The 12,027-nt window shown below is 32.8% G+C and overlaps 1 protein-coding gene across 2 annotated transcripts in view; it reads right to left on the bottom strand.

Moving 5' to 3' along the window:
* The window catches only part of LOC133201335 (tetraspanin-9-like), a 41,142-nt gene that overhangs the window by 8,581 nt on the left and 20,534 nt on the right, over positions 1–12,027 (bottom strand). Inside the window, exon 1 of one of the 2 annotated variants that reach the window (XM_061337142.1) lies at positions 2,708–2,908. The exons of the other annotated variant lie outside the window; for it this stretch is intronic. Within the exon in view, the coding sequence (XP_061193126.1) occupies positions 2,708–2,773 (66 nt within the window). The 5' untranslated portion in view covers positions 2,774–2,908. Of the gene's footprint in view, positions 1–2,707; positions 2,909–12,027 lie in introns of those variants that run through there. 2 annotated transcript variants of the gene reach the window in all.

Raw genomic sequence — 12,027 nt, 5'->3', positions numbered from 1 at the left:
AAAAAAAAAAAAAAAAAAAAAAAAAAAAAAAAAAAACAGTAATATTAATTTCATTTCCTGCACTAATCATGACCTCCTGTTGCTGTCGATGGTTTTGAAATTGTCTGATACAGACTTAATTTAATTAAAAAAACTTGAGTTTAGGATTTAAAAAATTCCAGCTATAGGAAGTTTTGTCTTTAAATATATAGTAAAACTGTCAACTTTGGATAGGTATAAAAGTACGGATTGCTAAGAAAGCTATTTTGGCATTTGCAACAAAATAAAACTAATAGATAAGAATAATTATCATCTTTTCTTCTCTTTTTTCCAACCAATTTTTTTATCCCTAAGAAAATGATGTGTAGGCTACAGCCTTTTTGCCTATATGGAATATACGCCACTGGCGGTCACGTGACATACTCCTTAGCGTTCTGTTCACAGAAGCTAAAAGATTTTTCCGAGTCTTATATTTCTTACCATGCAAGTTATTTTTTATAACAAGAACAGTCCATCTATCAGAAATGGACAAATCTCGGCAATAGGATGGGTGGATGCGGATATCCCTTCCATGAATTAGCATGGTGACCATCACAACCCGAGTCCTCTGTCTCGGGAGCGTCGTTTATCCAATGTGGATAAAGTATGGGCGCATTCTTTTTATCAAAGCTCATATGTTTAAAGTCTTAAGTAAACGATATTTTAGGGATTTAATAATTATATTATTGTTAAGATATTCAACAATTTTTCTAATTGTAATTTGACAATCTTTCATAACAATTTGCTCAACTAAGCACACATCTTTTCCCCGGTTTGCTTTCGCCGGGCAACAGAACAAACATCGTTTTTAACCATCTCCCAGCCTTCACTAAAACAATCAATACAATTATTAATTGAACTTCTGGTTAAGTCATTTGTCTTCGTAAACCTTCTACAAATTATCATATTATGCTGCAAAGGAATTTCCAAGATACACGTTAAACTTTACAGCCGTCCGTTGCTCGAGTACGACTGAGTCAACCATTTTTTTTTATCACAAGTCACCTACATATTGACGTCATTTTCACATTTTGATGTCACAAACACGGAACAAAACATTATATAACATGTTATTTATAGAACATGTGTATGACTATATGTGTGCCACAGAAGTCGGTGAACAAGGCGGACGAAGTGCCTATAGTTCGACAAATATGAAGTGAAAAATAAATTCTCAATTTTATCAAAATTTTCTTTGATATTTCATCTAACATTAAAGTATATTTTATGTAAAATCTCTACAATTTACAAAAATCTCACAAAGACTGAAATTATTTGCCTATGAAATAGCATGCACACACTAAAGAGGACACAAATGACCATTTTCTCATACTCTAACAAAATTTTTCGATATGAGTGGGTCTTGGATCCATTTTCTTGAAAGTTAATCCTAAAAAGTTTGCATAAAAATATACATTTTTTGGTTAACAAAAACATGGAGCAAAGACCCGCTAAACCTTAAAAGTACACTTTTATGACAAAGTATTCGCACCTTTTCGAGAAATACTTGAAGTCTATTCAGCCAAAGGTCATATCACAAACATGATTTAAATGCCACTGTTCATCAGGAGCTGCGTGGCGTAGTGATTAGCGTGTTAGTCAAAAAGATAAAAAAAAAAAAAGCGTGTTAGTCTCAAAGCAATATGATACTCCGGATTTATATCGAATCCCACGAATACTATTTCATTTTTTTAATAAACACATATACATATGTGAACCTATTAATATGCAGTATAGTTTTCATGAAACAAGTGTGCGCGAGAAGAATTTAATTATTCTAATTTGCACAAATCTTTAGCCTATTCTAAATGGGGACAACGATCAAATGCTGCTAAGAAAAAAAGTGTAGAACATACCATCAGGGACTGATTTGACATTTTTTAAGTACTAGTACTTTGTTTAACAAATCATCTTTCAATTGAAACCCATCTGTAGCGAATCGCGTGAGGGCTGGTTGTTGGAATAGACTATTACGAATTCGAGACTTAATATTGGATGTACAAGAGGAAGAATAAAGTTATATTAGTGCTACCATATTAGAGCTGCTTAATAGTTAGTCATCTTGTAAAAGGGATTTTGTGTAGCAGTAAACACGCTTGTAATTTGTGTGCGGTGTCTGTGAGTGATGGATGTATTCATACATACTGCGCATATCTACACACCTTTGTTTTTACATTAGGGGCGTATGCACATTATCTTCTTCCTCTCAAAAAATCTTTACAAATACATGCACAACAAAAAAATGTATTTAATTAAGAAATAAGGTATCATTTTTAAACATCTATCGGGCTATAAATACGGGTTGGTCACGAGATCAAATTCCATAAAGCACGAAGGGCTTTATGGTAATTTTGATCTCGTACCAACCCGTATTTATAGCCCTATAGATGTTTAAAAATGACACCTTATTACTTATATTTACATTTTTCACTTATTCATATTTTATATTTGCCTGATTATAATCTTTAGCGCGTGAAACGTTTTATTTTTCAAACCCAACGGCACGTGTTTGATCCTCTGATTGCGCGTCGACCCTTTATGACGTCACTGAAAAATTACGTCGAACGTTGATGACGAGAGGAACCCGTGTTTATACGGATATAGATACGTATTGCTTTCAGTAGTGTTATATAAAAGAAAATATTTGCAAATGTAAATATTGAAAGATGAAAATTATTGATGTACTTACAAAGAACAAAATGTTGATGCCGATTAAGAGAGCTTTTCCAAATCGTCCACAGTAGTCCATCGCCATCTTTCCTTCGATTTAGCTGTCAGAAAGTAAAACAGATCCTTCTTTTTTGATTAATTACGTATTTGTTGATAGTCAAATTTATCGTTACTAACTCCAAGATAAAGTTCTCCCAACTTTCTTATAAACAATGCTTATTCCTCAAGAAATAAAAAAAAACTATTCTCAGTTGTATAAATAGCAAATTCATGGTACACTTGTAAGTCACCCGATCCTTACACTTATCATCTTTTAATAAAAGAAATTTATCATCATACTGTGTCTGTTATCAGAAGGCCATGAAATTCCTTCCTTCCGTACGGATTGATAAAATACTGTTAGAAAAAGGATTTTGTATGTATAATGATAATCTATGAGAAACACAAGAGGATGATAAATCCTTTTACTAAGTGATATTTATCTCCCAGCATTATCATATAGGAACTTCCTGTGACTTTACGCGGATCCAGGAATTTTTCAAAAAGGTGGAAAAGGGTGGAGGTGGGGTGGGGGGTGGGGGGTTCCACATCCACTTAAAAAGTATCCTAGTCTGAAATTTTTGGATAGGCCTAAACAAGAAACTAAAACCGAAACAACTTTTCTAAAATCGAAAAAAAAATCTTGGTGGGGGTGGGGGTGAGCTGCTTTATATTACTCTCCTTAACTAAAGGGGAGGGGAGTGTTCAATGTCATATTTTACGACCTTTTTTTATTGATCTCTAGATCTAGAGCTCATAACTGTGTGTTTTCCTCGCAGGAAGAAAAGAAGGGGGGGGGTACCTAGCTTACCCCTCTGGACCACCTTTGGTGACCTAAAATTTATGATTTTTTTTTTTAGAAAAAAAATTATATATTCCCTTCTCCTTGTATTTCTGAAGTCTTCATTTCAGAAAAATAAGAACTGTTAAAAATTTGCATCCCATGACGTCATTTTTCGAGAGTATAAAACGAGGGGAAATGATTTTGTGATTGTGGACAATTAACGATTTATTTTTGACAGGATTTTATAGAGGTATGTATCAATAAGCTTTGTTTTCAATGTAGAACTACATATTTAAGCTCCTTATTCTTTCAGAACACTTGTATCATGATACATGGGGTGAAATATAACATTTGTATGATGATACACATTTCGAATTTCCTCAGTCATATTTAGGAATGGAATTCAAGGCACAAACCTTAACTGGCCTATATCTACACTAAAAGTTTTTATTATGTAATCATTTACAGGCTTTGTATTTGAAATTTTCACAAAGTTTTTAGTTGCAACTTATTTTTGTTATCACCTGTATTTAAGCTTTGTCGGTTAAAGAGTTATCACATCATCATCATCATTTATTTGGTATCATATGTCATCATACATAAAACAAATACACATCAATGTACATAATCATTGGAAAGACAATATTTGGGAATCCATAAATTTTAAATAGATTTATAAATAAATATTCAGGAAACCATATTTTTGGATAGTGACTAGTTGATACCAGATAACCCATTAAAGCTGGAGAGCTTATTTCCAATGGGATCCTACCCTAAATAAGATATAAATACAATGTTTCATCATTAAAGCAATATAACAATTTTTGGCACTATAATTTTAGCACTGCGTTGCTTACACGTTAAATTTAATTTAAGTATGACAACATATAGGATCAATAAAATATGTTTTATAAGTTAATGCTGAAACATATCACTTTCATGTTCTAAAATGCCATTTTGTAAGATAAAACTCTTAATTTGTTTCTTAAAAGTACTCTTTCCTTTAGTACATTTAATAGAAGCTGGTAAAAAATTCCAGTCCATGTTAATCTGTTATATTGGAATCTGTTATTGTGGGATACATGCCGACTATAAATAAAATTTACTTGACTTGTCTTGATTTTAAATTATTAATAGGAATTCATATAAGATGAAGCTCAAACAGACTCCTTTCATCAAGATTATCCTAGTAATTTAAAATCTTAATTCAAAAAAACTGTTATACTTCCAGAAAAAAGGCCATACCATATCAGCTTTATATCTAGATATTTGTGATTTTTTTCATATTGATAGCTGCAGTAGAAATATTTTATTTAGAAATGTTTTAGATAGGTGGAGGTTATAATAAACATTTAAAAGTAAATACTTTTGACCTTTGAGTGTATATTCATTATTGACCAATAAGGATGAGTTTAGATGCATAAAAAAAGCTGATCAACTTGAAATGTAAATATTTTAACATAAATGTGTATCATGATACATTTTGATATGTATTAACGTTTTATTGTCATCTCAGACGTTACTAAAATCGCACAAAATTTGAAATCTTGTACCTCATAATTATGCATATTCATGTCAGCTTTAATATAAATCGAAGCTAGTACAGGCGTTTGACCTGTTCCGAATAGGAACGATTCGGCAGTGCTATAAATATATGATGGCATTATTTCAAAATTTAAGATGTTTGTCAAAGTATTTCTATGACTTGTGAAATTAAATGTTGTTTCATAAAAGTTCAGCTTTTCAAAAAAACTTTTATTTTAGCAAGTTAGCATGGGTACTCATTTTACCAGTTAAGAATAAGCCAATGAGTTCCAAATACCTTAGCGGTTCCCATGCAATTCGATCCTAAATTAAAAATATAGTGTTTATAATGGGCAGTGTTCGAAATTAGCGTCGGTCCATCGGTCCTGCGCCGACGTTCAATCAGACGTACTTTATAAAGATTTAAAATAATTTTAATAAAATGAAACAGACAAAAACTTCTTAAAAGGAAGAACTGGCCAAATATTGATGATAATTCTGAAAGTGCCTTCTCCAACCCCCAACCCCGAAAGGAAATAGATTTTAGGTTCTTCAGGGGTTGAGGAAGTTTATATGGTTTTTTTGTTTTGTTTTGTTTTTTCGGTTAAAAATATTTCTGAGTCTGACATCTGTTGTTGTGAAACTCCCACCTCCCGGAAAACAAATTTCCGGATCCGCGCCTCTCGACATTCATGCAATAGTGATGCATGTGAAAAAAAAGAATTCTGCATGTCTATCATAACAATTCACAATTTCTTATAATTTAAGCTGTCTTCGGCATTTCTGATATTTTATGTAGTTGAAACTAATGCATGCCACCACTTATTTCAAAAATGTTTTCCACATGCATGTACAGGTAAAGACTGTAATTTACATTTGTTGTTTGAGCTACAAACAATAAATATATTTACATAAATTTTGTTCCCTTTCCTTTATTCTGATGAGAAAAAAATGATGTCTCATACAATGCCTTCAAATTGTACGGTAATGAAATTAAAAAAAATGGACGGAAACCTTTATAATGCTTATACATTCTATAGTTATTGATTGCTTTATAGTCAGACAAGCTTTTTGAAAAGCTTTTTGAAAAGCTATTACTTTTGTGTTCAAAGAATATGCGCGTTCTTTTTAAAAAATGTCTATGAAGTTATGTATACATACAAATTCAATATACGACGTATTAAAATCGTTTATTTGTCCAGTTCAGATTTGCCATTCTTCCAGGTATCGATAAAACGTACATTATCATGATTATGTCTAAAACTGTTTAAACAAGCGAATATTTTCTACGAGGTTACTTGCCAACTATTAATGTGTAATTTATCTTTATACATATAATGTCTTATTTAGCAGTTAGTGAATTTCAGAGTGTGACAAGTACTAATTTATAGCTAATTCTGATTAGTTAATAAGAGTCACTTTATGTAATTTAGAAATCACAGTAATATAACGAGATGGGAGACGAATTGTATTCCGCAGATTGGAGAAAATAGTTTCTGTTCTTTTATACTGTAGAATATTAATATAGAGTTGCCGTTCTTGTTGGGATATCTATAAACACTTTAAAAACTTATTAAAATTTTTAAAAAAAACCATCATAAAATGTTTCTTTTAATTCAAAATGGTTTCGTTTTCAAACAAAATCAATAATCATTTAAAGATACAAAAGAAAAAATGTCTAAATTTTTGCTCTTTTAAGCGTCCTGATTTTCGACCCCTCTCTAGCGCCATTTTGAACGCAGAAATCAACAAACAAAAACTGATGTGCACAACTACAGTGTTTCTTCTTTTCAATTTCAATAATGTTCGTGCTCCAGCTATTATGGTCTCGGAGCTTTTGTCTGGAAACCAAAGCCCCTAATATTTCAATCAAAGGGAAATAACTCGTGAGCGGAAAGAAATTATTGAAATGTATTACAGTATTTTAAAAGCGTTTTGTAAAGTCTAACTGCTCTGAAAATTTGAACAAAATCCGTTTAGAAATGAGGAAAATCGGGAGTTTCAAAGTTAGCGTCTAGGAAAAAAAGAATAACTAAATGAGATCTCGTTGCGAGCAACGAGTAGGTCTTCCGTCCGATTTTTCGATGAGATGTGATTTTGATTAAGTCTTCGTTAAAAGATAATGATATAAAGATTTCCCACCTTAGATTTCATTCTTTTGATTTATATAACATAATCTTGAAGATCTTTCGTTCAATATTGCTTTTCAAAATATTTTCCCTTTTCGAGATATGAAATGTAAAAGATTTAGTATTCTGGCTACTTATGGCCCCTAATTACGCAATAGAGAATCAAAATTTCACAACATATTGTTGCATATTGTTACGTTAAGCATTTTTGCTTCAGTAATTTATAACAAATTCTTGATCATTGAAGAGTTACATATTAGTCTTTTGGCCCCTCTGAGTCCCTAATTTGAAGGGTCAGCCCCTTTTTCTTGGTATCAAATGAAAAGACTTGTGATTTTAAACATTTTTTGCTCAACAACTATTCAGAAGTTTCTTCTCGTTTTCGAGATATGTAGAATAGAAATATTTAGGGGCCAACCCTTCAAGTCCTTAATGGGTCCGTTTTGCAAAAATTTAAAGAACGCACATCGTTCAGAACATTATTCTGAACATCTTTTGTTCAATATTGCTTATTAAAATATCTCCCCTTGTTGAGATATAAAGCGTCAAAGATTTAGCATTCTGGTCCCTTATTACGCACCATATGATCTTCATTTTATAATATGTAGTGGCAAATCGTTAAGATGAGCATTTTGCTTCAGTAATTGATAACAAAATATTGATAGTTAAAGAGTTATAGATGAAAGACTTTTGGCCCCTCTGAGTCCCTAATTTGAGGGGTCAGCCCCTTTTTCTTGATATGAAATGAAAGGTCTTGTGATTTTGAAGACTTTTTGTTCAACACCTATTCAAAAATTTCTTTTCGTTGTGGAGATATGCCGAATGGAAATATTTATGGGCCACCCCTCCAAGTCCTGAATGGGCCGTTTAACAAAAATTGAAGGGGTGCATATTTTTTAGAACATTATTCTGACCATGTTTTGTTTAGTATTGCTTATCAACACTGTCCAAAATTTTGTGAGACATTTTTGAGCCCTACTGAGCTTCGGCGCCTTTTGCGCCAGAGAGCTTTGGACACCCATCTGCAAATCTTCAAACCTTCCCCTACCCTCACTGAAAATCTTGACACAATATCTTAAGTCGTTTCGGAGGAGTTTCCAGGACAAGCCGACCCTCTGAAAATCAGAAAACCCCAAATATCTCAAGATGGAAAGTGAAAAAGACTAAAAAAATTTCCAATAAGGTTCAGATCAATACCTATCAGATATGAAAGTTTTATGAAAATCGGCTAAGCCGTTACCGAGAACTCGCTTGCACAAAATCGGTAAGACTAATAATAATAGGGAAAAAGAAACCGAACGAAAACAATAAGGTCTTCCGTTGGAGACGAATAATTTTAATCATCAGAATCAGTAGAATGTCTTCCATTGGAACGGAAGACCTTAACAAGGGCATTCCTAATATTTAATCACTTAAAACAACTGTACTGAATGATGTTCTGAGGACAGTCCTAAAAGATTGACAACAGAAATAGACAATTATTAATAAAGGGTGAAGTGTTATCAGGATTTTAACAAGATAAGGATACACAAGTACATTCTTTTTTATGCTTACATCAGCTTTCATAAATACATGTTACAGAACGGTATGCTTTTCTTTAACATGAACTACGGAAGCCCATAAGTGCACTTCCTTTATATATTTCGAGGTTCTGTTTTTACATTTCGCATTTCCTTTATATAGAGAGGTTTGCTTTTATATATATACAGGTTGGCACTAATAGGCTTCCGTAATAAATAGATGTAGCATTGGACAAAGAAGATGACGAATTTTAATATCTTCTTTGTTAACTAACTATAGAATAAGTCAAGATAAACAGCCATTGATAAATTGACAATGTTAAGTTTATGTAATAGGCCTAGTAGGAATGCATCAGTAATTGTATCATATCTGATGAGAAAGTGAATGCGTCAATTGATTGTACCAATATCCAAAGAATACATCGTAGAGGAGAGAGTTCTGAGCAAAGGAATGTGAACGTCACTGATGATACGAAGCTGAAAAAGCTAATGAATATGAGTGTACCAAATATATTGATTAAAAGGAATATGACAGTGACTGTGCCAAACATTAAATAAAATGACATAGGTATTTATCAAGAGTCGGTCAACATGGATAACATACGATTAGCATAACAAACATTAACATCAGTCTACAAAAAATATTTTGTCAATACTTTTTTTAGCTACATGTAATCAGTTCTCATCAGATACTTATATTTTGTCAAGATTTATCTAGGAAACTATTCCCCATTCATTACCAATTCACACGGATATCATGTGATATATATGGAGAACTACGTGTACTTCGAAATTAGTTGACATCTTTTTGGATTGTCTAATGAGAACACCTTGCATGAAAGAGTGAAACATTAAAAAATATGATGATCAAATTCGACAATAATTATTTACACATGAACCTATCTATAATGAATGTTTGGAACTCTACCTCATTCAACCTACAGGCTGTTTGGTACAATCAATGGCCTCAGTGAATAATTTAATGTTTGACAAAAACTTTCACTATCAGTGCCTTGAGAAGAAACACTGATCCATCTTCAGTTACAATATATCCCTCGTCATTGATACGAACAGCACAGGGACCCTATTATACAGCTATAATGCTTAACTTTTCAAATGCCTATCTTTTTTGCAATTGTTGATTTGTGACATGGTCGTTGTAAAACATTATGTGGATAAATTAAATACTAACACTGAAATTTCAGTATTAAAAAAGTTGAAGATAACGAACAGTGATCGATCTAAAAAAAAAACAAAAAAAACCCTACAAACAATACAAATGTATGAAGAGGGCATAAAGACGGGCAGCTGGAAATTCCAGTTTTGGGATCGGGTGCCTAAGAAGAGTTAACATCCCCTGTCGACCTGAGACACCCGCCGTGAGCCCTATGTATTGCATGAGCAGATGGACAAAATAATTCGTAGACATATTCAGTATAACCAGAAGTCTCTGAGGAAACTGTAGCTCTACTGGTTGTACTTATAAAGGAAGATAAAAGTAGCACTTGGACTTGAAACTTTGCAACAACAATAAATAGAATAATGATCCCTGGTTTAGTCTGTTTTTGTGGCAAGATTTATTGCAATCAGACTAAATCTGTAGGAGAAGTAGCCTTTCAAAATATTTTTACAGAAATTTCAATTTAAGTAACTATGGCAACATCATTCAACAAAATCAAAAAGCAATAATGACAATTATGTATCTCAGTGTAGTTCTACTTGTATGCCAAGTTATACTGAAATCAAACAAAACATGCAGGAGGAGTAGCGTTTTGAAAGTATTTTTAAAAATTTCTAATTTTAGTAACCATAGCAACACCGTTCATCAAAATCGAATACTGGATACACAGAATTATGTATCTTAGTGTAGTCTACTTGTGTGTCAAGTTATACTAAAATCAGACCAAAACTGTAGGAGGAGTGGCATTTTGAAAGTGTTTCATGGAAATTTCTATTTTTAGTAACCATGGCAACACTGTTCATTGAAATCAAAAACAGATAAAAAAAAATTATGTATCTTAGTATAGTCTACTTGTGTGCCAAGTTATACTGATATCAGACCAAAACTGTAGGAGGAGTAGCATTTCGAAAGTATTTCACAGAAATTTCTATTTTTAGTAACCATGGCAACAATGTTCATTGAAATAAAAAACCGATACACAGAATTATGTATCTTAGTGTAGTCTACTTATGTGCCAAGTTATATTGAAATCAGACCAAAACTGTAGGAGGAGTAGCGTTTTGAAAAATTGTTTACAGACGGACGGACAGACAGACAGACAGCTAGACGGACGGACACCTTACTATCGCATAAGCTCTTCTGGTCTCTGACCAGTAGAGCTAAAAACTAAGGCCTAAAGACCTAACAATTGGTATGAAATATGTCAGTCAAAATACGACCCATTGATAAGTTATATTTACTAACAAGGTCATTATAACGACCATAGAATTTGCGAAATGCTGACTTTAAGCGATGTTGTTGAAATCTCTGTAATATCAAGTTATCTGTCAGTATCCTGCCGGATCGTACTCAGAGCATCATCTTGAGTATCGAATAATTTAGGAGACATTAACAGCATATGTAGGTATTGGTGGAATATTACTACATCAAAAGGGGAAAGTTGACGATTGAAAAGCTGAAGTTATCTTGTTATACAGTTCAGTTGTTAGTTGGTCCTAATCGTCTATAGACAGTAAAACATCCAATTACGAAACAGATGTGGCAGACTCTATTGTGTCTTTTCTTTCAAGTTCACTGGGATACAACGAGTCGACATATATAAATGGAAGTAACTATTGTTCATTAATAATACGTGTCAATAGATTTGAATGTCGGGTTGAAGGCAACGACAAGTCATGTAGAAATTTTTTGATAAATTCTGCTTCATAATATAAAAACAGGTCGTCTAGTAAAGGACCACAATAAGAACCCTCTTGTATTCCAACAGTTTCTTAAGAGACCTGGTCTCCAAATGGACTTTTGCGAGAAGCGCTGACTTTTACAATCGAGGACTTACTTTTACAGTGGGACAATATACGGCAGCTTTTTTGCGATATATAAGTATTTAGCTTAACAGTTAATTAAACGATATTAATTGGGCATTTCAAAGCACATATTACGTTTTCTGGGGAGGGGAAGGATAAACACCCTGTACTAACCTCCCCCTTTCCCATTTGACCAACTACTGCCAGGTTTTCATTCTGGAATGTTTTTTTCCTTCCTTATTTGATTCCTTCTTAAAATGAGATTGAAAGGAAATTCTATCCCTCATAATAGGGAATTTTAAGTTAATTTATTCTACCTCCCATTATCTCTTGTGTTGATTGAACACAAGTAAATCAT

Source organism: Saccostrea echinata, unplaced genomic scaffold (assembly GCF_033153115.1).
Source record: "Saccostrea echinata isolate AGI-Se365-2 ecotype Australia unplaced genomic scaffold, CSIRO_AGI_Sech_v1 ptg000043l, whole genome shotgun sequence".
Classification (NCBI taxonomy): domain Eukaryota; kingdom Metazoa; phylum Mollusca; class Bivalvia; order Ostreida; family Ostreidae; genus Saccostrea; species Saccostrea echinata.
Note: the sequence above shows the minus strand (reverse complement) of the source record. Positions and strands in the feature narration are given on the sequence as shown.